Below are 26,999 nucleotides of genomic sequence, written 5' to 3' on the forward strand. Positions count from 1 at the left end.
GATGATGTCATATGATGCAGCACGTAATGGTGATGTCATATGACATAGCATATAATTATGATGTTATGCAATGCGGCACATAATGATGATGTCATACGACACAGCACGTAACGGTGGTGTCATACAACACAGCAGATAATGATGACACGGCACACAGCAGATGAATGTGAGGCATGTGTAGAGGACTGTAAGTGCTATGTTGTATCATCAGCATGGTACACACTACGTGTAATATATACTGTATGTTGTGCATATGACCAACAGGCTAAACAAACTCTTTTCATTAGACCAACACCCAATCTACCCCCCCCCATGAGACCAGAAGAGCCGAGCAGTAATGTAGGATCAGGTAAGCTCTGGCTTACCTGTGACAGTCCCAGGTAGATGGAGACGGTTTCAGAGATGTATAAAAATTTTCCTTCTTGGTTTAGTGCAAAAATAAAACCATCCAGGGACTGCAGAAGAAGAGGAAAAGAAAAGAAAAATTGATTAGTAACACACACAAAATGCTGGAGGAACTTAGCAAGTCAGGCAGCATCGATCGAATGAAACGGTCAATGTTTCAGGCCGAGACCCTTTGTCATTAAAAATGATTACAATTTTATACTTGAAAAGGATTTTATAATCCACCGGTGTTCACGTGGGTGAGGACTCACCCACCACATTTGTGAGTGAGGCCTCCGTTCAGTCAGGGTCGACCATGGATGTTTCGTCCTGGCTGTCTAGATACGCAAAGCCAGGGCACTACGATCTGCAGAGAAAGTAGTTGCCCACGTAGCGAGCTCCCCCTCTCCACACAGCTGGTGAACCCAGGGACCGATACAGTTCGACACCAGCAGCGTCGCAGGAGTCGCCAGTCAGCGTTGAACTCAAGACAGGACTGCCTTAGGGACTCCAATTCCAGATTTTTTTTCCCTCTGGGTTTACTCCCAAAGCCTTCCCCAAGTTTAATCATCATTCAACCATCTATGGATACAACAGCCGAATAAAACAGTGTTCCTCCGGGGCCAAGGTACAAAACGTACACAGCACGTTCAAAACAGCGAGCAAGAAAACGCAGTCACGCAAAAAAAAGCTGCATATATGATGCAAGACCCTGAGCGACATGTCCCACAAGTTGATTGTACGGATTACAATGGTGGTGCGCAGCCATTACAATCAAGCCTGTTGTTCCACCGATCATACACTGGAGGGCAGCACTGACGGGAGAGGCCAATGGCCAGCCAAGCATGGGCGCCACGCTACACCGCCCTCCAGCGTCTCTCTCCTGGACAGCAGCAGCATGCAGGCCCGCGGCTTGAGGCCTGTACCTCCTCCCAGTGACTGCATGGTGCTCCAGTTTCCTTTCACATTCCAAAGACGTACATGTGAGGAGGTTAATTGGGTAGTGTGTGGGGGGGTGGGGGAAGGAGGGGTTTAATGGGCCAGAAAGCTCTTTTTCATGCTGTATCTCTAAATAAACACACATAGCACTGATGAACTCAGAAGGTCCGGCAGCCTCTGTTGAGAAGAATGGACAGCCATTGACTTGAGTCAAGAGCGCATACAAAGGGTCATTAACCAATACGATGACTGTCAATTTCTCTCCACAGACGCTGCCTGACCTGTCGAGTCCCTCCAGCAATTTGTGTGTGCTGCTCCGGATTTACAGCGTCTGCAGAACTTCTCGTGTCTCTTCATTTAACAGCTCGTCGAGGTGGGAAACTCCAGAAGAACGGCCCTCGGTCATTCCTGCCTGGTTTGCAAGCTCAAGTGTCTACAGAGCTCCGTAAAATGCTCCCAGGATGACACTCATGTAATAAATCATTCAATTGGAAGTCCAGATTGAAGCCCAAGGGGCAATCAGAGGTCTGGATCGAATTCTGAAGGATGAACACACACATTCACAATGTTTTAGGAATAGCTTCTTCCCCTCCATTATCAGATTTCTGACTATTTTTGCTCTCTTTTGTACATCTTATTTGATTTGTTTCATATATTTATATATATACATACACACACACACACACACACACACACACACACACACACACACACAGAGTACTGTGTAAAAGTCTTGGGCACATATATATATATATATATATATATATATATATATATAGCTAGGCTGTTTCACAGTTGCACAGTACTGTACTTATCAGTGCGGAGCGGAGAGTGAGTTTGTAAATCTGGCGGGAGCAAAGGATGTTGGGAATGGTGAGGGTGGAGCACCGAGGGAGGGGTGTGGGACAGGTGGCAGAGAAGGAGTGTCAGGGGTGGGGGGGGGGGGGTGCGGGTGCAGACACACCCAGCCTTGTGACGCCAGGCAAGGTAATTTGATTCCAAACAACTAGTTTATTGATCATTACAGAATGTCTCTCTGGTGCTTCCCGCTCCCTCTCCTCTCCCTTCCCCTTTTCCCAACCATGATTCCCCTCTCCCTGCCCCCTTCCCACTCTCAGTCCACAATAGAGACCCAGATCAGAATCAGGTTTATCATCACTCACATCTGTCATGAAATTTGTTTTTTTTTGTGTCAGCAGTACAGTGCAATACATAAAATTACCACAGTGCTGTGCAAAAGTCTTAGGCACCCTAGTGATATATATGTGGGCCTGTTCCTACGTTCTGTATTCTAAGTCAACATGAAGAAACACAAACAAGAGAAAATCTGCAGATGCTGGAAATCCAAGCAACACACACAAAATGCTGGAGGGACTTGGAGGGGGGTGTTTCACCTATTGCCTGGTGTTTTTCTCTCTTCTCCCCCCCACCTTTCAAATCTACTCCTCAGCTTCTTGTCCCCAGTCCTGCCCAAGGTTTTGGCCCAAAACGTTGACTGTACTTTTTTCCCATAGATGCTGCCTGGCCTGCTGAGTTCCTCCAGCATTTCATGTGTGTGGCATGAAGAAACACTGCTCTCCTTGGGGACGGTACCACGGGATCTTACGTTCCCGTTATCAACGTTATCAAACGTTGTAGTCCCTAACTTGCTGAAGTAGTGAAATGGTTTCATTTTCACTCCCAGCCGTGTCCGGCATCTCCAAGCCCCAATGCTTAAAACCACAGTGAGCAAAACGGATCCGAGTTGTCTTATTGCTTGTTTCTCACTAATTGTCAAAGGTTCAAAGTAAATTTATTATCAAAGCACATTTATGTCACCAGTTGCAGCACTGAAGTTCATTGTCGCATTGTCACGTTACTGACAACAATCGGTGCTCTGGAACACCAACACACACAAGTGATGCTATTTAAAAACTACGTACACAACGCTGGAAGAACTCAGCAGGTCAGGCAGCATCCGTGAGAAAAGAGTAGCCAACGTTTCGGGCCGAGACCCTTCATCAGATTTCTTCAGGTCACCCTTCATTTTCTCACGGATGCTGCCTGACCTGCTGAGTTCTTCCAGCGTCGTGTACGTATTCTTTGACCCACAGCATCTGCAGTTGTATTTTTGTGCTATTTTAAAACTCTTTGCTCGAAGCATACTGCAGGGTGTAATGGTTATGCAAGCGTGCGCAACTGACGCTGGTTAGAAACCACTCAGCAATAGTTTCCTGCCCCAGGTAAGTGGCACAGTGTCCTCAAATAAACCAAGGGAACGCCGGCTAAGAGTTGTCCTAAATGAGTGGCGGCCCAGATTGTCCGACGGCCCAATTAACTGGAATCCATGGTTACTATAACGACAGCATCACTGAACAACCTCATCTTGATTATCCGGAGAGCAGCATTCCTGTTGTGGACTCAGTGTGACTCCAGATTACAGACTGGTTCAATCTGAGCTGTCCACTGAATGGTTCGGCGAGCTTCGTTTAATTATGACAGAGGTTATAAACAACGGGGCTTTCAGGGAAACCCGTGCAGGTAGTGCCGTGGTTAGCACGATCGCTTTAGAGCCAGCAGCTGTGCCAGACCAGGGTTCAATTCCTGCTGCTGCCTGTAGCGTTTCCCTTTGTCGGTTTCCTCGGGTTGCCCTGATTTCCTCCCATGTTCTGAAGAAGTACGATACTGTGCAGAAGTCTAGGCCAGGGTGCCTAAAAACTTTGCACAAGGTCACACTTGGAGAGCGAGTTTGTAAATCTGGCGGAGCAAAGGATATTGGGAATGGTCAGGATGGAGCACCCTGGGAGGGGTGTGGGACAGGTGGTGAACACGGAGTGACAGAGGAGGGAGGAGGTGACACAGGTGCAGACACACCCAGCCCTGAGACGCCAGGCAAGGTCATTTGATTCCAAACAATTGGTTTATTGATCATTACAGAATGTCTCTCTGGTGCTTCCCGCTCCCTCCCCTCTCCCTTCCCCTTTTCCCAACCATGATTCCCCTCTCCCTGTCCCCTTCCCACTCTCAGTCCACAACAGAGACCCAGATCAGAATCAGGTCTGTCATCACTCACACATGTCATGAAATTTGGTTTTTTTTGTGGCAGCAGTACAGTGCAATATATAAAATTACTACAGGACTGTGCAGAAGTCTTGGGCACCCTGGCTATATACAGTATATGTGCCTAAGACTTTTGCACCGTACTGTGTGATTAAGGTTACTGAGTTGTGTATGCTGTGCTGGTGTCAGAAGTATGATGATACTGGCAGGCTACCCAGCACAACCCTCTCCGATTTGAGATGATGCAAACGACATATTTCACTGTATCTGTCGATGTTTCCAGGAAATCGGAAGTTAAACTTTGATCTCTGAATTATTGCAACACAGAAGCATCCTCTCTGGAACTTGTAAAAATTATTTATTTTGCAGCTCAAAGAAAGCGCGGCAGCGGCTATATTTTATTGCAAATTTGAGAAGATTTGGTAGGGGTCCAAAAACACTCGAAAATTTCTACAGAGGTACCGTGGGGAGCATTCTAACTGGCTGCATCACCATCTGGTATGTGGGGAGGGGTGGGGGAACTGCACAGGATCGAAGTGTGCTGCAGGAAGTTATAAACCCAGTCAGCTCCATCACTAGTCTCCATAGCGTCCAGGACATCTTCAAGGAGCGATGCCTCAAAAAGGCAGCGTCCGTCGTTAAGGACCCCCATCACCCAGCACATGCCCTCTTCTCATTGCTACCATCAGGGAGGAGGTACAGAAGCCTGAAGACACACACTCAACGATTCAGGGACAACTTCTTCCCCTCTGCCATCAGATTTCTGAATGGACATTGAACCCATGAACACTACCTCACTACTTTTTTATTTCTATTTTACATTACTTATTTAATTTAACTATTACATACTGTATTTCACAGTTTTTTTCTCTATTATGTGTTACATTGTATTGCTGCCACAGAATAAACAAATCTCACCACACATGCCCATGATATTACACCTGTTTCCGATCCTGACATTCTTTCACCACATCTCGGTACTTGTGACAATAGTAAACCAATTCAGAATCCCATTCAGCCCATCTGATCCATGCCAGCCCCTTTAATCTCCCAATTAATCCCATGCAACACACACACACACAACATGTTGGAGGCACTTAGCAGGTCAGGCAGCATCCACGGAGGGAAATGAACAGTCAGCGTTTCGGGACTGGCAAAAGAAGAGGGCAGAAGCCAGAATTAAAAGGGTAGAGGGAGTGAGAGGAGCACAAACTGGCAGGAAATAGGCGAGGCCAGGTAGGTGGGTGGGGGGAGTGGAAGTGTTCCATTCTCTCTTGAGTGCGATCACTCGAGTTGAGTTTGACTCCTTCCTGAGGGATTGTTTATTGGTAAGGTTGTAGAGGCTGATCTGGGATCCAGACCTCGCCAACCTGCCCTGTTGACAGCCTCATGACTGAATCCGGGACGTTATATGGATTCCCTTAACGGAGAACGCCTGTGCGTGGCTCTGTTTAACGTGGGCAGCCATCGCAGGGTCCTTGACAGACCGGGGTCACGGTCCAGTGGCATGGAGTGCAAGACGACTGTGGACCCCTCACCTCAGTCAGCCCTCCTCCGACTTCACTGCCCTTGTGATGTGTCATCGCCTTCCGCCAGCTCCAGCAACGAGGTCTTGGTTGTCTGGACCCTACCAGGAACCAAACGCCAGACTGCATGGGATCCCAGGACTCAACAAGAACAAGGACACAACCCTCGCAGCTGCCCACTAACCTGCCGGCATGCCCTTGGGAGGGAAATGTTCAAAGTTCATAGTTCAAAGTCCATGCATTGTACAATTCTGAGCTCCATCTCCTAACGGGCAGACACGAAACACAGCAACCCAAAGGAACCCATATAATGATAAAAATCTGTGGAACACCCAATGCGCAGAGGGAGAAAAAAAAAACACATCGTGTAAACAACAGCCACAAGCAAACAGCATTCTGAACCCAAATCCACAAAGAGATTCCCGTAGCTCAGCAGCAAGCCGAGGTATGGAGCAGCGCAGAAACTCACGTGGTCACAGAGAGAACGTGCAAACTCCACCCAGACAACATCCAAGGTCAGGGTCAAACCCGGGACCCTGGTGTGGAGAGGCAGAGTTGCAATGAAGTGCCTCTCCGTGTCCGCCCTAACGTGAGAGATCTGAAGTGGATTCCCTACTTTTGTTGCACTCTGTCTGGTGAATAAATCAATAAACCTACCATTTGGAATTTGAACCCATGTGCTATCATCACACTTACTGAGATTGGGGTGTGTGGGGTGTCCAGGGAGGGGTAACACCTCTGGGGAAGGGGTTTGTCATGTCCATTCTGGGGCAGCTCACTCGCCTTTGGCCCCCACCGGACTCTCAGCTCTCACCTGCAGCTCCAAGCAGCCGTTCACATGCGACAGCGGCCACATCCCTGTACAGCGCTTCGACAGGCAGGCCAAGCCAGCGGCCTCATACCCCCGGTGAGATAGGGACACGCCTGTCTCCAGCATGAGAAGTCAGCTCTGGCAGACTGGGTGAACGATATCTACTGTGAGGTCCAATGGCCAGGAAGGCAGTACTGCATGGACTGTGAAGGGTATGTGACATGGCCTAGAAGATGTCACGGTCATCCACTGCAAGCAAAGAAGACCCCAGTTTGTGACAACTGCTCGTACCAGTGGTCCTGGACCTCTGAGGCCGAGAGAGTGGAACTGCCCCAGTGCAAAGGTATTTCTACTTTAAAAACTCTCCCGCCCAGGTTTCCTGTCATCGTCGGACATGATGGATGACCACCACGTACTGACAGACAGTGAAAAGCTTGTCTTGCATACTGTTCCTACAGATAAGATCATCACACGTTGAATTCAGGTAGTAAGAGGTAGAACACTAACAGTGCAGAATAAAGTGTAACAGCTACAGAGAAGGTGCAGTGCAGGCGAACAACCAGGAAGATTGAGAGGTCAAGAGTCCATCTTGTCAATCGTCTCGTTACTGCAGGAGATAGAAGCTGCCGTTGAGCCTGGTGTTGCGTGCTTTCAGGCTTTTGTATCTTCTGCCCAATTCCAGAGAGGCCGTCTGTGGTGGGTGGGGTCTTTGACGATGCTTTACTGAGGCAGGGTGAAATATAGACAGAGGGACGGCTGGTTTCCATGATCTGCTGAGCTGAGGACATAACGCTCTGCAGTATCTTGTGGTCTCGGCCATGTCAATCCATTGCACATCCAGATCGACGACTCCTCTGGTGGCAATGTATATAAGCTCCCTTTTAGTCTATGCCCTCTACTCCTTTTCTCCTCAAGCTGCTTAAATCTTATTTGTAATTCTCCCCAGAGCTTCGTAGGGTCATGGAGTTGAAAGGTTAGCTCTGCTTGTCTCTCCATTGACGCTCCTTGCCCCACGGGTAGATGGGGATTTGCGTGACGATCCGCCCCTCCCTGTGGCGTAGACTGGATGGGGCTCCAGGTGACAAGAGGGAGGCAGCTCTCCGGGCAACCCTACTGCCATGACGAGGCCACTCTCAAGTTGGAGGAGCAACACGTCATATTTCATCTGGATTGTCTCCACAGCACGATGGCATGCGCATCGATTTCTCCAACTTCTTTCGTGAACACGAGAGATTCTGCAGATGCTGGAAATCCAGAGCAATGCACGCAAAATGCTGGAGGAACTCAGCAGGTCAGGTAGCTTCCATGAGAAGATCAAACAGTCAATGTTTACGACCAGGACCCTTCGTCAGGACTGCAAAGGAAGGGGGGGAGACACCAGAATAAAAAAGATGGGGGGAGGGGAAGGAAGCTAGTGAGAAGGTGATGGGTGAAGCCAGGTGGGTGGAAAAGATAAAGGGCTGGAGAAGAAGGAATCTGACAGGAGAGGAGAGTAACTTCCAGTAATACCTCCCTGTACCCCTTCTCTTTTTTTCCTTTTCCCCCATTCTGGCTCCCTTCTTACCTCTTCTCCTCAGCTGCCCATCACCTTCCTTTGGTGCCCCCCCTTCCCTTTCTCCCACGGTCAACTCACCTCTCCTATCAGATTCCTCCTTCTTCTGTGATGGCATTGGCTTTGCTATTCTCAAAGTTCTGAACTTTTACCCAACATAGATAGCTATGAGTACTCTTATCAAATGAGGCTATACTGGAGCCACCTATTCAGCAATAGCTAGATCTGTTTATCTGCCACGGTGAGTTTAACTGCTAATACCCACTATTCAATGGTGGGTCCCCCCCTCCCTATCAACTTGAGATACTTCCAGCTACTGAAGGTAGGTTAAACACAGTTCATTTATTTTTAGCAATACACGTTTAAATTTAGTCGGAATTCTCAAAAACACATTAAAAACTCACGGAGGTTTTCCATTTTAATTAAAGATATATGCAATACAAATTATCTCTGAAACACGAAGGATTTCCAAAACACGGAAACAATCCTATGAGCTAAAAGACAGACTGGCGAGCTGCGGATGAGTTGCTCGTCTGTCGCAGAAATCGAAGGTAGAGGAATGGATTCTAGTAGCCCCATTTCTCTGTAATTCTTCCTGTCGTACTTTGACCATTCCTAACAAGCCAGTGACAGTGCACATGAACATTCATACTGTTTTTTAAAAACTATTTGGTGACTTCACACGCATGTGATATTTTTCAGTTGCATTCGTCAAGCCAGGTTTGATGCATTGTTTAATTCAGCTGGAGTGGACCCCATTGTTTCCCCTTGATTAAATAATGGGCCAATAAGGAGCTTATTGTTCACTTGTTTGTGGCAAGAGGCTGACGAGGTCGGGTTGGAAGTTTAACTCTTTGATCTCTGGAAGATTCAGTTGCCGTGTTAAGAAAGCCGAGGTTGGCAAAGAGGCCTTTAGCCCAGGACAGTGAATATCCATCAGACTTCAGCCTTTTACCTCTTCAACCTCGCAGCTTCTCACTTTATTGCCCCCACCTCACCTGGTCTCACCTATCACCTGCCAACTTGTACTCCTTCCCCTCCCCCAACCCGCTTATTCTGGTTTCTGCCCCCTACCTTTCCAGTCCCAACGAAAGGTCTTGGCCTGAAAAGATGAAAATTTATGTTGTGTATTTAATATTTCAGTAATATTTGAGTAGTGTTGGTGCGTGGCCTAGTGGGCAAGGCATCAGACTAGTAACCTGAAGGTCACTGGTTCGAGCCTCAGCTGAGGCAGCGTGTTTGTGTCCTTGAGCAAGGCACTTAACCACACATCGCTCTGTGACGACACCGGTGCCAAGCTGCTTGGGTCCTAGTGCCATTCCCTTGGACAACATCGGTGATGTGGAGAGGGGAAGGCTTGCAGCTTGGGCAACTGCCGGTCTCCCATACAACCCTGCCCAGGCCTGCGCCCTGGAAACCTTCCAAGGCGCAAATCCATGGTCTCTCTCAACCGACAGATGCCACCACCACCACAATATTTGAGTAATCTTGTATATATATTGGTTGATAAAGCATCCCTGTTCATTTAAATAATTCATTACTGGCTACTTGTAAAAATATATTAATTGAATATGTCATCACGTTACCATGTGATACATGTGCACCTCGCTTAAAGTAAACACAAGGTTGGACCCACATTTCAGACTCTTTCAATTAGTTTAATGTTTTAAAGTTATAAAATAGAATGGTTTATTCAAATTAAATCAAAGAACTTTTATTATCAAGGAATGCATAAAATATACACCTTGAGATTGGTTCGTTCACAGGCAGCCATGAAACAAGAAACTTTCTATAAAATTCTGCCTGACCTGCAGTGATTTCCAGCATCGGCATGTACAAGGCAGATGCTTCCTTGAGAAGCAAGACCCAGTATTAATCTCGTTTTGCTGCTTGGAGTTCATTTTAAAAAATACGATACCTCCACAGTTTGTAACACAGTGATGCACCGGGGGTGGGGGGGGGGGGGGAGCTTTGCATTAGAGAGGTCCCAATGGGTTTAGTAAAGGCGTATGATTAATGAAAGTGTAGGTGTTAATGGTTGCTTGCATTACGAATGTAAAGGGGTGAGGCTCTTAGCGTGCAATGTCTCAGAAGATAAGCTTATATCCGATATGGCTCGGTAATGGGAAGGAGTAAGTGTGTACCAGAGAGATCCCTCCTACTTCTGGCCTCTGTAACCCTCCCTAAATCTCACCGCCTCTCTGTTCTCTTAAAATGCTTCTTCACGTTTGCGTGAGTGACTGATCAGTCCGCGTGAATAATGATAATTTCGTTTCTCTCTCCGCGGATTGGGGCAGCGGAGAAGTGTGGTGAGGGGAGCCACTGTCTAATAGCTCAAATGGCCCAGGCTCGATCCAGACCCCTGGTGCTGTCTGTTCAGAGTTTGAGCTCCTCGCCCACCACCTTGGAGCACTACTCACTCCAGATTCCTCCCGCGTCCTAAGATGCATGGGTGGGCAGGTTAACTGGATACTGTACATTGCTCCTCGTGCGTGGGAGAACTGGCAGCAAGCTGCTGGAAGCGTGGGGAGAGTTGAATGGGAATAGTGTCAAAGTAGGTGCCTGATGGCCAGCATGGACTCAGTGGGCCGAAAGGCCTGTTTCCATGCTGTATAATTCTACACGGACTCTAAGATGGGTCCAGATGATTTGTCTAGGCTGTGGAGGAAAGGCTGAGAGATGGTTTAATCAAGGTGGTTTGTGGATTGGAATCTACTACATGTTATGATGTGTTTCTGGTTTGTGGTGACTCCTTTTTATTTGTTGCTATTTTCAATTCAAGTTTGATTGTCCTTCGACCGTATATGAATACCACCAAACGGGGCCCAGGTGCAGCAGTCACGCAGCACGTAGTGTGTACAAGGTAGCAGGCACATACAGGTATCAGTAAGATTTGGCCGCGAAATAAGAGAAGTCCAGACTCGAGCCACAATAGAGCTTGTCTTCTGCCGAGCGAACACTGGGGGAGCAGCACTGACTACAGCCTGGATGTCGCTGCCACACACTGCCCCCCAGTGGAGTGCACCGGCTCCGACACCTCTCCCCGGCGGCTCTAAACAGGCGACCCCACGGCTTGAGGCCTAATCCTTGCACACACAAATAGAAAGCGCATATAGGATATCAGTAAAACACAACCACGCAAAATATGCGCAAAAAGATACATGTTTTGGGATTTTAATTGGGGCCGCCTGCAGATAACAAATGAAACTGCTCAGGAATAAACAGAATGAACTGACTTTATTACTTACATCCTTCAAATACATGAGGAGTAAAAATCTTTACATTACGTCATCGTCTAAATGTGCAATTCTGGTAATTTATAACAAATAGTATGTACAACAGGACAGTGAATATAACATAGAAATACAGTTGTGTCAACATGAGTTAATCAGTCTGATGGCCTGGTGGAAGAAGCTGTCCCGGAGCCTGTTGGTCCTGGCTTTTATGCTGCGGTACCGTTTCCCGGATGGTAGCAGCTGGAACAGTTTGTGGTTGGGGTGACTTGGGTCTCCAGTGATTCTTCAGGCCCTTTTTACACACCTGTCTCTGTAAATGTCCTAAATAGTGGGAAGTTCACATCTACAGATGCACTGGGCTGTCTGCTCCACTCTCTGCAGAGTCCTGCAATTGAGGGAGATACAGTTCCCATACCAGGCAGTGATGCAGCCAGTCAGGATGCTCTCAATCATGCCCCTGTAGAAAGTTTTTAGAATGTGGGGCCCCACAACAAACTTCTTCAACTGTCTGAGGTGAAAGAGACACTGTTGTGCCTTTTACACCACACAGCTGGTGTGTCCAGACCATGTGAGATCCTTGGTGATGTTTCTGCCAATGAAACTAAAGTTGTTCACCCTCTCAACCCCAGATCCATTGATTTCAATAAGGGTTAGCCTGTCTCCATTCCTCCTGTGGTCCACAACCAGCTCCTTTGTTTTTGCAACATTGAGGGAGAGGTTGTTTTCTTGACACCGCTGTGTCAGGGTGATGACTTCCTCTCTGTAGGCTGCCTCATTATTATTTGAGACGAGGCCGATCAGTGCAGTGTTGTCAGCAAATTTCATTAGCAGATTGGAGCTGTGGGTGGCGACACAGTCATGGGTATACTGGGAGTAAAGGAGGGGGCTTAGTACACAGCCCTGAGGGGCACCTGTGTTGTGCAGAGGTGAGGGACCCCACTTCTACCACCTGCCAGCGATCTGACAGGAAGTCCAGGATCCACCTACACAAAGGAGGAAATTACTTCTTGTCGAGCCTGGAGGGAATTATGGTGTTGAATGCTGAGCTGTAGTCCTAGAACAGCATTCTCGCATAAGCATCCCTCTTCTCCAGATGTGTAAGGGTGGTGTGTAGAGATGTGGCTATTGCGTCATCTGTCGATCAGTTGTGTCAGTAGGTGAATTGTAGGAGGTCCAGTGTGGGTGGTAGCAAGCTGCAGATGTAGTCCTTGACCAGCCTCTCAAAGCATTTGCTTATCATTGAGGTGAGTGTGACAGGACGCCAGTCGTTCAGGCATGTTACCTTGGTCTTTTCTGGTACAGGGACAATGGTGGATAATTTGAAGTAGGAGGGCACTCTATACTGGGAGAGGGAGAGATTACAAATGTCTGTAAACACACCTGCCAGTTGTGCCGTGCATGTCCTGAGTACTCGCCTGAAACCTTGTGACTGTCTACCCGTTGGAACTGAATATGGCCGCACTCTTTCGATTTTGCGTTTTATATTCTGTTTTTTTTTTGTTTTTACATTTTTAAAATTTGATTGTTTTTGTATGTTGGGGGGGGGGAGAGGGTCTTAATGTTTTTCTTTGAACGGGTTCCATGGTTTTCTATGTTTTGTGGCTGTCTGTGGAGAAGAAAACTCTCAGGGTTGGATACAGCATTTGCACTTTGATAATAAATGTACTTTGAATCTTTGAAGTTGGCTTAGTATGGAAGGGTGCCCTTTGGTTGGTGCAAACAAGATGGGCTGAATGGCCTTTTCCCATACTGTATGATTTTGCAGTGAAATGACTCTAAAATGCTGACTGAACTGTCCAGTAATTCCAGTATTTATTGTATCAGTCAAACCGCTGATCACGCGCTGCATTCACTTTTTACATCTCTGTGTCAAATCATTCCTTGATCCTTGAGCTCTGGTTTTGTGTGAGCTGGATGGTATTGTAGGATAGACAATTACATCAGCAGAAAGCAGACACACACAGCCTTGGACCAACTTAGACAGAGTGGACCACTCAGGCGAGTTACAGCAGACACGAGGGTACATGTAAGAGAGGGCTCCCTCACTACACCCTTCAGTAATCATGTCCAAAAGATTAGGGCAGCACAGTTAGGTAGTGGTTAGTATAACACTTTACAGTACCGGTGACCCGGATTCAATTCCCAGCTCCGTCTGTAAGGAGTTTGTAGGCAACACACACACACAAGGTGCTGGAGGAGCTCAGCAGGCCAGGCAGCATCTATGGAAAAGAGTAAACAGTTGATGTTTTGGGCCGGGACCCTTCCCGAAACGCCGACCGTTTTCTCCTTCTTTCCATAGATGCTGCCTGCTGCTGATGGGTGTGTGTGTGTGTGTGTGTGTGTGTGTGTGTGTGTGTGTGTGTGTGTGTGTGTGTGTGTGTGTGTGTGTGTGTGTGTGTGTGTGTGTGTGTGTGTGTGTGTGTGTGTGTGTGTGATTTCCAGCATCTAAAGATTTTCTCTTGTTTAGGAGTTTGTACGTTCTCCCCGTGACCGCGTGGGTTTCCTCTGGGTGCTCTGGTTTCCTCCCACAGTCCAAGGACGTACCAGTCGGTAGGTTAATTGGTCATTGTAAATTGTCCTGTGATTAGGCTAGGGTTAAATCGAGGGATGCTGGGCAGTGTGGCTCAAAGGGCCAGAAGGACCTATTCTGCGCTGTATTTCAATAAATAAATAAATAAGCTGTACTTCGTCTCCTCTGGTCTGGGCTGGGAGTTATTGACTTCGAAGGTGTCTGAAAGCTCCAGAGAGGAACACACAGGTGGGGTAGGAAGTGATTCCAAGTCACAAAGTCAAATTGTCAGATGCAAAAGTACACGTATGCACAAACGTAAAGGAAAGTGTAATGCAGAGCACCATAGGTACATACATGCCGTGGTCACTTCATTAGCTACTGTGCACCTGCATACCTGCAACTATCTAATCAGCCAATCACGTGGCAGCAAATCTCTGTATAAAAGCAGGCAGACATGGTCAAGAGGTTCAGTTGTTGTTCAGACCAAACATCAGAATGGGGAAGAAATGTGATCTCAGTGATTTTGACCGTGGAATTATCGTCGGTGCCAGATGGGGTGGTTTGAGTATCTCAGAAACCGCTGATCTCCTGGGATTTTCGCGCACAGTCTCTAGAGTTTACAGAGAATAATGCGAGAAACAAAAAAAAATCTAGTGAGTGGCAGTTCTGTGGGTGAAAATGCCTCATTCATGAGAGAGGTCAGAGGAGAGTGGCCAGACTGGTTCAAGCTGACAGGAAAGTGACATTAACTCAAATAATCACGCGATACAACAGTGATGTGCAGAAGAGCATCTCTGAATGCACAACACGTCGAACCTTGATGTTTTAAAAATGCCTCAAGCACTTCTTCCGGCATCTTGGACCAGGTGCAGGCCATGATATATCGGGCTGATTATCTCTGCAAGTTCTTAAATTCCTCTGCATTCAGATAGACCAAGGTGCAACCAGTCAGGATACTTTCAACAATACAGCTAAAGAGATCTGTTAAGAGTGTGTTTTTTGGAGAGCAGTGGTTTCCTCTGTGGTGTCCTTCCATGAACATCATTCTTGCTCAGTGGTTTTCTTACAGTGGACACATGAACAGAGGCTTTAGCAAGTTCTAGAGATTTCTGCAAGTCTCTTGATGTTACCCCTGGGTCCTTTTTCATCTCTTCCAGCATTGCACTTTGTGCTCTTGGTGTGAACTTCGCAGGCTGCCCGCTCCTAGGGAGAGTAGCAACAGTACTGAGGTCCCTCCAATGGTAGACGATTTCTCTTACTGTGGACTGATGAACTCTCAGGTATTTAGAAATGCTTTTGTAGCCTTTTCCAGCTTCATGCATCTCTACAATTCTTCCTCTAAGGTCCTCTGAAAGTTGCTTTGGTGCATGTAAACAAATCTTTCTTAAGAAGAACAGGCTCTGTCAGTAATCTGACTTTGTGTGTCTTTTTTTATAGGGCAGGATACCTCTGCAATCCTCACTTCCAATCTCATCTCATTGATTGGAACACTTAACTCCAAATAGCTTTTGCAGAAGGCATTACCCCCAGAGGTTCACATACTTTTTCCAACAAATGCATGTAATATTGGATCATTTTTCTGAATAAATAAATGAACAAGTATAATGGTTTTAAAGAGCAAACACGAGGAAATCTGCAGATGCTGGAAATTCAAACAACGCACACAAAATGCTGGTAGAACATAGCAGGCCAGGCAGCATCTATAGGGAGAAGCGCTGTCAACGTTTCGGGCCGAGACTCTTCGTCAGGACTTGTATAATGGTTTTTTGTGTTATTTATTTAATTAGGTTCTCTTTATCTAGTTTTTGGGCTTACGTGAAGATCTAATCACATTTTATGTCCTACTTATGCAGAAATAGAGAAAATTCTGCAGGGTTCACAAGTGTGTGTGTGTGTGTGTGTGTGTGTGTGTGTGTGTGTGTGTGTGTGTGTGTGTGTGTGTGTGTGTGTGTGTGTGTGTGTGTGTGTGTGTGTGTGTGTGTGTGTGTGTGTGTGTGTGTGTGTGTGTGTGTGTATATTTTATTTATATATATATATAAATAAAACAAGGAAATTTAAAAAAGTAGTGAGGTTCAATGTCCATTCAGAAATCGGATGACAGAGGGAAAGAAGCTGTTCTGAATGTGTGTCTTCAGGCTTCTGCACCTCCTCTCTGACGGTAACGATGAGAAGAGGGCACGACCTGTGTGATGGGGGTCCTTAGTGATGGATGCTGCCTTTTTGAGGCATTGCTCCTTGAAGGCGTCTGGTTACAACACAGGCTTGTCCCCACGGTGAAGCTGACTGATTTTACAGTTCTCTGTAGCTTATTTTGATCCTGTGTAGTAGGTCCCTCCCCCATATCAGGCAGTGTTGCAGCCAGTTAGAATTCTCTCTGCAGTACATCTGAAGAAGTTTGCGAGTATTTTAATAACATCTCAACCTCACTGGCGGACCTCAGGGATGAGTGTTTAGCCAGCTGCTCTACCCTCTCTACGCCCATGACTGTACGGACGTGCACAGCTCAAAAGCCATCTATAAATTGGCTGACAACACAACTATGGCTGGCGGAATTTCAGTTAGTGATGAGGAGGCGTCCAGGAGCGAGATACGTCAGCTGGTTGAGTGGTGTTGCAGTGACAACCTCACACTCAGCTGTCAGTAAGACCAAAGAGCTGATTGTGAATTTCAGAAGGGTAAGTCGAGGGAACGCACACCAGTCCTCATCGAGGCATCAGCAGTGGTAAGTGAGAGCATTTTCCAGTTCCTGGGTGTCAACGTGTCTCAGGAACTATCCTGGGCCCAACATATCGATGCCGCTACAGAGAAGCTACAGCAGTGGTTATGTTACATGAAGAGTTTGAGGAGATTTGATCTGTCACCAAAGGCACTCATAAATTTCTACAGATGTACTGTGGAGAGCATTCTCCAAGGAGCGATGCCTCAAAAAGGTGGCATCCATCATTAAAGACCCCCATCACCTGGAAGATACCCTATTCTCGTTGTTACCATCAGGGAGGAGGTGCAGGAGCACTAAAGGCACACACTCAATGATTCAGAAACAGCTTCTTCTCCTCTGCTCTCTGATTTCTGAATGGACATTGAACCGGTGAACACCACCTCACTTCTTTTTTTTCCCTCTCTTTTTGCATTACTTACAGTTTGCTGTGTAATTTACAGTTTTAATTATTATGTATTACATTTTGGGTGTTGGGGTGGAGATACGTCTCTACCAAAGGAGGTGTAAGGTGCTCCTTCCCTCCGCTAGCCTGCAGGTCACCCTTGAAAAGGTGTAGCACCTGCTTAGCCCCCGATCAGGGTCATGTGAACCCATGGGAGCAGGTGGTGGATGGTCGTACGAGCAGCCGGTGCAGATCACAAGTCCTGGTTATGTTACACTGATGCCAGGCAGACAATCTCTGAAGAGTATTGATAATGGCTGGGGGTCACCCGTCTTGTAAAGACACTGTCCAGAAGAAGGCAATGGCAAACCACTTCTGTAGAAAAAAATTACCAAGAACCATCATGGCCATGGAAAGATCATGATCATATGACACATCACATGATGATGATGTCAGAGAACATGGCACATAATGATGATGACGATGGTGATTGCATTGTCCTGCTGCCACATAACAACAAACTTCACGACCAACATGTCACTGATATTAAACCCGTCACAACCACGGATTCGGCAGCGCATCAGATACGGCAATTGCACTCATGAACATGCACGTGTCAGCTAATTGTTACTTCACTGTGATAGTATTTAACTCCATTCATTCTGTCGTACTTGTCGAGACTTGGACACGAGCAGACTTTGCTGCATCCCTTCTGCCTTGCCTGAGAAACTGGACTGTCGAGTCAAGACTCGCGGTGTTCGTTTTATTCCTTGTTGTTCCTTTCAGCCGCAGTGTGGGCTTCGTTTTCCATTTGAGGGTTTTAGTCAACGGCCCTGTTTGGCCTAGCGTTTATTGTTTTATTTTCCTTCAACACCGTTTGCATTAAAGTCTGTGATCTATCGACCTGTTTCAGTGCCTCTCACTGCACACTTGGGCCACGCCCGAACTGGGTGACCAAGCCTGATTCTGATTCAAGATACAAAATGGTACTGGTCTAGCCCGGACATCTGATTACCCCTCAGGGTTATAGAGTTACACCCCATTTGGCCCAACTCATGTATGCCAACCAAACTGCCCCCCCCCCGAGTAAGTTCCTCTTGTTGCCCATAGTCCTCTAACATTTCCTATCCACGCACCCGTCCAAATGTTTTCAGATTGCAAATTTACCTGCCTCAACCACTTCTTCGATCATCTCATTCCATGTGCCGAACTCCCCCGTCCAGAGAAAGTTGTCCCTCGAGGTTTTTACTTAGAGATAGAGCACAGTAACAGGGCCCTTCCGAGCCCGCGCCGCCCAATTACACCCATGTGACCGATTAACCTCCTAACCCCCACCTCTTTTGAATGTGGGAGGAAACCGGAGCACCCGGAGGAAACCCACACGACCGTGGGGAGAACGTACAAACTCCAGACAGAGATAGAATTGAGCCTGGGTTGCTGGCGCTGTTACAGTGTTACGCTAACCTCTGTGCTGTTGTGCCCCTCATTCTATACACGTGCTGGTATTTATGCACACCTTATCCCATATCTGTACTTTATTTACTTCCTGCCTGTCACACCACTGGTGTTTAGGGCAGCACTGAAGATCCTCCATCTCTGGCGGTGTTCAGGGCTTCCTTCATCGTGTCAGTAGCTTCCTCTCGGTTTGCACTACTGTCAGTCATACAAGTCCCGGGTGGAGACTCAGGAATACTGTCACACTCGGATGTAGAACGATTCTTCATTGCTGTTTCCGTAACAGTTTTGTTTTTACCAGTCGGGGTATTAGCTGAGTCCCTGAACCTGGAGGACCGGTGGACCACTCTTAGTCTGACCTCTACCCTTTGACCCTTTGGCATGAGTGACCCTACCAAGAGCCAAAGCACAAAGCCCTGACTCCAGCCAACATGGCTCCCCGGGTCACTGAGGCACGCAAACTCAACGACAAGGTGTGGTCCTCTTGGAGGATACGTACTTTAACCTCTTACTTACTTTATATCATTCTTTATTCGTTACAATTGTAGTTTTCGTTGCATGTCACGCCAACACGCCAGAGCAAACACTTAATGCATGTAACTGTGAATAAAATTAATACTTAATCCTCGATTAAATCTTCTCCTTTTTCATCTTAAACCTCTGCCCTCTAGTTTTAGACTCCTGTATCCTGGGAAAAAGTCTGTGATCACCTACCGTCCCTTTACCCCCTACGATTTATCAGCCGGTATAAAATCTACCCCCGGCCTCCCACCTTCCACGGTTAACAGCCCCGGCCTACCCAGCCTCGTCTTCTAGCTCAAGCCCTCCAGTCATGGTAGCAGCCGCTTGAATCTTTTCTGCATCTTAATGTTGACAGACAGCGGGGCAGGGCAGCTGGAGAATTTCCATCGATCCGACCACTTTGAAAGTGTGACCTTGCCTCAGACTGGTGCAAGATCTTAACTTTCCTCGGGAGAATCGCATCCTACTCTGAGGCTGAGAGACCGTCTACAGCACAGAGTAAATCCCCATTAATCTGGCATGCTTGGGACTCTAGTGGTGCTGCACCAGCAGATTTTATGGTCTAAAAAAGCAACACACCTTTTAATTTAAATACGGTACAATCAGTGGCCACTTTATTAGGTACACATGTACATCTTTCCTTCTTTATCTATCTGTCTATTTATTTATATATATATTTGATCTACCTATCAATCTATTTAATTAATAAATGTATTTATTGTATTGAAATACAACATGGAATAGGCCCTGCAGGCTTTCAAACCACGCTGTCCAGTAATCCCTTGATTTTACCCTAGCTTAATCCCGGGGCAATTTACAATAATCGACTAACCTACCAGCCGGTACCAACACAGTCTTTGGACTTTGGGAAGAAACCGGAGCACCCGGAGGAAACTCACGCAGTCACGGGGAGAACGTACAAACTCCTTACAGGCAGCGGCGGGAATTGAACCCCCGGTCGGCTGTACTGTAAAGTGTTAGTGCTAACCACTACGCCACCGTGCAAACATCTAATCATGTGGCAGCAACGTGATGCATAAAAGCGCGCAGACATGGTCAAGAGGTTCAGTTGTTGTTCAGACCAAACACCAGAGTGGGGAAGAAATGTGATCTAAGTGACTCTGACTATTGGTGCCAGATGGGGTGGATTGAGTATGTCAGAAACTTCTTCTTCTTCTTCTTGTTTTACAGCGGTTGACACCCAGCTTAATGGTGCATTACCACCACCTTCTGCTCCAGAGTGTGGATCAGATGATAGGCGTACATTCTAAATCCCTTCACCCAATCACACACACCCACACACATACCCTAATCTACACTTTATCCTTCCTTCTTTGGCCATCCTAGTACCCTATTCCTGCTTATCCATCATATCCTATAAAAAAAACCCGTATCCCTTAAGAAAGCTAGAAGTACCCTGACCTGTGCCCTCTCACCCATGCCTAGCAACCCTTTTAATGTGAATTCCTGCACCCCCAATTCCCTTAGATTAATTCTCATCATCTCTCTCTGTATCCCATCCTTCCTGCAACTCAGAATTACATGTTCTACTGACTCCTCTTCCTGACATTCCTCACACAAACCTGTCTGGCATTTCCCTATCATTTTCAATGTTTGGTTTAGTGCACAGTGCATCAGCCTTAACCCAGTCCACACAGTTTCCTCTCTCTGTATCCACTGCCTACCCTAGTACCTGTATTTGTATTTGAGTATCTCAGAAACTGCTGATGTCCCGGGAGTTTCACGCACAACAGTTTCTAGAGCTTACAGAGGATGGTGCAAAAGGCAAAAAGCATCCAGTGGGTGCCAGTTCTGGAGCAAAAACTCCTTGGTAATGAGAGAGGTCAGGGGAGAATGGCCAAGCTGACAGGAAGGTGACAGTAACTCAAATAACCACAGGTTACACACGAAGAGCATCTCTGAATGCACAACGTGTCCAACTTTGCAGTGGACGGGCTACAGCAGCAGACGACCACAGCGGGTTCCACTCCTGTACCTGATAAAGTGGCCACTGAGTGTACCTGGTACTGTGACAAATCAGTGAAGCGTGTCGTTTTAAAGGGATGAAGGGAAACTAAAGCAGATTAACCTAAAGGCAAAACCTAGGGTCCTGGTGGCGATAAGCTGAAGGATTGTGCAGCTTGGCTCGAGAACTGACTGGTTAAAGGGAAATAGCTGTTCCTATACCCGGACTTCAGACTTTTGAACCCCCTGCCGGATGGTAGCTGTGAGAAGAGGGCATGGCCCAGATGGTGGGTCTTTGATACAGTACTGTGCAGAGTCAGAATCAGGTTTATTATCACCGGCATGTGACGTGAAATTTGTCAACTTAGCAGCAGCAGTTCAATGCATTACATAATCTATTGTATCTATTGATCTATAAGCTATTGAAAAAATAAATAAAATAATAATAATAATAAATAAGTAAATCAATTACAGATATCGAATACATTTTTTAAAAGTGCGAATGCAGAAAAAGTGAGGTTAGTGTCCAAAGATTCAATGTCCATTTATGAATCGGATGGCAGAGGGGAAGAAGCTGTTCCTGAATCGCTGAGTGTGTGCCTTCAGGCTCCTGTACCTCCTCCTAACTGATGGTAACAGTGAGTCATAGGCACCCTTGATTTTTATATGGTTTCAGATGGTACGGCCTCGACCGAGCTCTGATCTCAACATCATCGAGGCTGTCTCGGATTACCTGGAGAGACTGACCCAAGCGAGACAGCTGAAATCTGTAGAAGAACTGTGGCAAGTTCTCCAAGATGCTTGGAATAACCTGCCAGACGATTTTCTTATAAGACCACACGACAGTCTACCTAAGAGAATTGATGCAGTTTTAAAGGCAAAGGGTGGTCACAACAAATATTGATTTAATTTATTTTTTTTACTGTATACTGCCTTTTTGATATTTAGGAACTTTTCATTATTTTTGAAAGCATTTTCACTTTACAGAATTGTTTAACCTGTGCCCAAGACGTTAGCGTCGTTTGCTCTGGGTACATCACCCAGGGTGGAGGTACAGCCCCGTTACGAGTCCTTCCAGCCCAGTGAGCCCACGCTGACCAATTACACCCATGAGTGACTAACCTGCTCACCGCTGCATCCTTGGAATGTGGGAGGAAACCGGAGATCTTGTGGGAACCCACGTGGTCACGGAGAGAAAGTACACGCTCCTTCCTGAGAGCAACGTTAATTGTATCCGATCGCTGTGAAGGTTGCGTGTTGTGTTAACCACTGCACCACTCTTTAGGCCATACTTAGACGGCATCACAGAGTTATTTATCACAGAAACAAGCCATTCAGCCCACTCTGTATCTGCCAACCATTTAATGGTACTAACGCTACATTGGTGGTGGGGTGGAGATACATCTCTACCAAAGGAGGTGTAAGGTGCTCCTTCCCTCCGCTAGCCTGCAGGTCACCCTTGGGCAAGGTGTAGCACCTGCTTAACCCACCGATCAGGGTCATGTGAACCCATGGGGGCAGGTGGTGGATGGTCGTATGAGCAGCCGGTGCAGATCACAAGTCCTGGTTATGCGACCACTGACGGCAGGCAGACAATCTCTGAAGAGTATTGATAATGGCTGGGGGTCACCCGTCTTGTAAAGACACTGCCCAGAAGAAGGCAACGGCAAACCACTTCTGTAGAAAAATTTGCCAAGAACACTCACGGTCATGGAGGGACCATGATCACCCATGTCACCGACACGGCACATAATGATGATGCCATACGACACGGGCCGCAATGATGATGTCATACGACATGGCACATAACGAACGACAGAAACCCCATTCACCATTTCCTGGGAATATCCTACTTTCCCTGCACAAGGAGGGTGATTGTGCGCCAGTCTGCAATGGTGGATCAGTGGTGGAGAGGCTCAGCATTAAACTCCTGAGTGTTAACAGATCGGATGACCTTTCCTAGGCCCAGCATCTAGATGCAACCACTAGAAAGGCATCAGTGTCTTTATTTTCCTGGAAGGTTGAGGCCCAGATTGACACTGAATGCTCTAACGAACTTCTACAAACGTGCTGTTGGAAGTCACCTGTGTTATTACAGAATGTTGTCTCTCTGGTGCTTCCTGCTCCCTCCCCTCTCCCTTCCCATGATCCCCCTCTCCCCTGTCCCCTTCCCACTCTCAGTCCACAATAGAGACTCAGATCAGAATCAGGTTTATCATCACTCACATCTGTCATGAAATTTGCTTTTTTTGCTGTAGCAATACAGTGCAATACATAAAATTACTACAGTACCATGCAAAAGTCTTAGCAGTATATGTGCCTAAGACACAGACACAGAACCGTAGATATATGATTCTGATTCTGATCGGAAGTCCGAAGGTCGATCAGATGTCCAGGAGTCCATGCTCCAAGGACAGAGACTGGGTCTGCAGATCTCTGTGAATCCACGGGGGGGAGTCAGGGTCCAAAGTCTGCAGATCCATCAGCCTACTGGAGAGCAAAAAAGACAGCCTGTCCTGGGGTTAGGGGACCGTGTACATGCCTGGACGCGTGGGTGGGAGGAATGGGGTCAGTTCCACTGTTGCTGCTTTGCCGATTGGCGTTGGCTGTTTGGTTGCGTTCTGTGCTGTTCCGCCGAGCACACTACGTTGGCGCAGGAATCCGTGGCAGCTCTTGCGGGCTGCCCCCAGCACATCCTTTGGTGTGTCGGTTGCAAGCATTTCACTGTATATGTCTGAGAAATAAATTGAAATTTGAATCTGAGGCTGCAGTCTGAATCGGAACAAAGCAGCAGACACACTTACTGCTACAGAACGGAAAATGGCCACAAAGATGAGACCAACGAGGCCAGTGATCCTCAGTTATCTTCTGGCAGTTGACTAACACACTGGATGGCCTGGGAAACTGATAAAATACTTCTTTCCCAAGGGAGCTATGAGTTTATGAACATCACTGCCACAGGGAGTGGGTGGGTTGGGGATAAAACGAGTTACCAGACAACACACAAGGCACTAAAGAATCTATGTCTTCAAGCAACGGGGGATTTGATAGCTGAATAACTGTGTAACTGATCCAATTCAGCTCATTAAATGCAAGGTTAAGATTCTGGTTAATTGGAACACATCGCGACCAGTGTATTTTGGCCCAATTAAGTGGTTGCCCCAATTAGTCAAAGTTTCATGGAAATAGATAAAGAGATATAAAAAAGACAAACTGAGTAACAAATTACGTACTTAAATGAAATATAGAACAAATTAGAACACTATGAATAATACTATAGTACAATAAAGTTTGTGTATTAGTTCCTAATAGTTTTCATCAGAGGAATTCATCCAGTGATCTTTTGACTGACTGAACAAAATCAGCACAGACACCTAGCACAGGTAATGGACTGCCTTCATACAATACATTCAATGCTTGTATCCTCCAAATCTTCATTTTCATTGTAACATTGAAGATGATTGCCAATACCTTCAAATTTTTTTGTAGTTCCTAACTTGCTGAAGTAGTGAAATCATTTCATTTTCACCTGGGCTGTATCTGGCATCTCCAAGCATGAATTTTTGAAATCTCAGTGAGCAAAACAGTTCTAAATGTCTTACTGCTTATGTCTTGCAAAATATCAGTGACAAAAATCACTACTTTTTGAACACAAGAACATGCAACTGATCCTATTTAAAAATTGGTCGCTTGAAGCACGGTGTAGTGTTTTCTTCACATTCTTCACATTCCCATTCGGATATGTCCATACATTGCCTCCTCTACTGCCATGATGAGGCCAAACTCAGGTTGGAGGAGCAACACCTCATATACTGTCTGGGTAGTCTCCAGCCCCTTGGCATGAACATCGAATTCTCCAACTTCCAGTAATTCTCTCCCTCCCCCTTCCCCCATCCCACTTTCACTCAGCCTCCTCCTCCAGCTGCCTATCACCTCTCTCATGATTCTGCCTTCTTCTACTACCCATAGTGCTTTCCCCTTACATTCCTTCTTCAACTTTCCTGCCTATCCCCTCCCTGCTTCCCCTCCCCCACCCCTCGATCTTCCCTCTGATTGGTTTTTCACCTGGCACCTACCAGCCTTCTCCTTCCCACCCTCCCCCCACCTTCTTTACAGGGGCCCCTGCCCCCTCCCTCTTCAGACCTGACGAAGGGTCTCGGCCCGAAACGTTGACTGCTTGTTTGCACGGATGCTGCCCGGCTTGCTGAGTTCCTCCAGCATATTGTACGTGTGGAAGTGTAGCGTTTAATGTCTATGCAGTGTGTGTAACTGCTGCTAACTAGAAACTGTTCAGCAACAATTTCCTGCCCCAGTTGAGTGGTATAGTGTCCCAAATAAACAAATGGAATCCTGGCTATTTTCTCGAATAGCTTTGGTTCTTTTGGAGTTGTCCCAAACAAGTCCACTCTAGAGACCCAGATCAGAATCAGGTTTATCATCACTCACATCTGTCATGAAATTTGTTTTTTTTGTGGCAGCAGTACAGTGCAAAACATAAAATTACTACAGTACTGTGTGGAAGTCTCAGGTACCCTGGCAATATATGTTTGTATGTCTGCCTAAGACTTTTGCACAGAACTGTTTATGGAATGCAGTATTGATCAACAAACCTGTTGTTTGGAATCAAATGACCTTGCCTGGTGTCTCAGGGCTGGGTGTGTCTGCACCTGCGCCACCCCCCATCCCCAGCACTCCTTCTCTGCCACCAGTCCCACACCCCTCCCGCGGCGCTCCACCCTCGTCATTCCCAACAGCCTTTGCTCCCGCAAGATTTACAAACTCGCTCTCCGCTCCACGTTGACAAATACAGTGCTGTGCAGAAGTCTTAAGGCCAATTTATACTTCCACGTCGAATCTACGCCATAGGTACGGTGTAGTCGCGTACCTTACGGCCTACCCTACGCCGCAGCCTGACGCGCACCTCCTCAAAAATGTAGCTACGCGTCGCGGCGATGCAGACCGCAACAACTGTGATTGGTCCGCTTGGTAGCATCGCATTTCCTCCTACGCATTTCCGGATGCTTCTGAACGATCAACCAAATCGTCAAATCCACCTGCCGACACCTGATAATATTTGAAATGCATTTCCTCGTTCACGTCTCTCAGTGGCCGAGACAAGCACAGAAAATTCACCCTCCTTCTGCCTCAATCTGTCCAGTGGTCGTACACACCATCTCCTCCGACGTCTTCTCTCTTTTCTGCGTTGCAGTAATGTCAATAAAAGTAACTCTTGTTCAACATTTATTAGCTCCAACTCCAACACGATGCGCTCAGTTTCAGTCGCCATTGTTTGAAGTTTACAAAGAAACTCAACACGGTGGCACAGAAACCCCACCGCCAACTAGTGCTTTGGTGGTGAATTGCAGAGCGACGCAGACACACCAATGCACAAGTATAAATGCTCACAACGGCATAGGCCACTTGCATAGGCTACGGCATACAGCCTATGCAGAAGTATAACATCAGCCTTTAGGCACCCTAGCTATATGTATATATCTGTGCCCAAGAGTTTTGTACAGTACTGTAGATATTTGCTTCCCTCGGAAAGGCCGCTGGGCTCAAGCAGTTGCCCTCAGGGATGTTATCAGAACTCTGATATTTATGGATTGGACTGTAATTCATATTGGGATCTTTCCCTTCTCTGTTTTTTTTTCCATGTTCTCGCCCATTTCTTTCTTGCTGCTGATTGGTGGGCTGGGGGTTTGGGGTTTGATGTTCTTGCTGTTTCTCCACATGGGCGACCTGTTTGTGTTTGTGCGAGGGAGGGGTTGAGGGTAGTTTTGGGTTTGCGAGTTTTTGTTTCCCTTTTTCCATGTGGGGTGGGTGATTGACGTCTTTTCTTTCGACTGATTCTCCGGTTTTTCTTTGGCTATCTGAAGAAGATGAATCTCAGAGTTGTGTTCTGCACACATGGGTATGAACCTTCGATCCTTTAATGAGCAGGTGTACTGGTGGTA

The 26,999-nt window shown here is 46.8% G+C and overlaps 1 protein-coding gene across 4 annotated transcripts in view; it reads right to left on the minus strand.

Annotated features, from left to right (window-relative positions):
- Positions 1 to 26,999, minus strand: part of npas1 (neuronal PAS domain protein 1) — a 625,083-nt gene that overhangs the window by 169,910 nt on the left and 428,174 nt on the right. For all 4 annotated transcript variants that reach the window (XM_073029337.1, XM_073029338.1, XM_073029340.1 and 1 more), the window contains exon 5: positions 366 to 455. In XM_073029337.1, the coding sequence (XP_072885438.1) occupies positions 366 to 455 (90 nt within the window). The remainder of the gene's footprint in view (positions 1 to 365; positions 456 to 26,999) is intronic.

This window comes from Hemitrygon akajei, chromosome 25, assembly GCF_048418815.1.
Source record: "Hemitrygon akajei chromosome 25, sHemAka1.3, whole genome shotgun sequence".
Taxonomy (NCBI): domain Eukaryota; kingdom Metazoa; phylum Chordata; class Chondrichthyes; order Myliobatiformes; family Dasyatidae; genus Hemitrygon; species Hemitrygon akajei.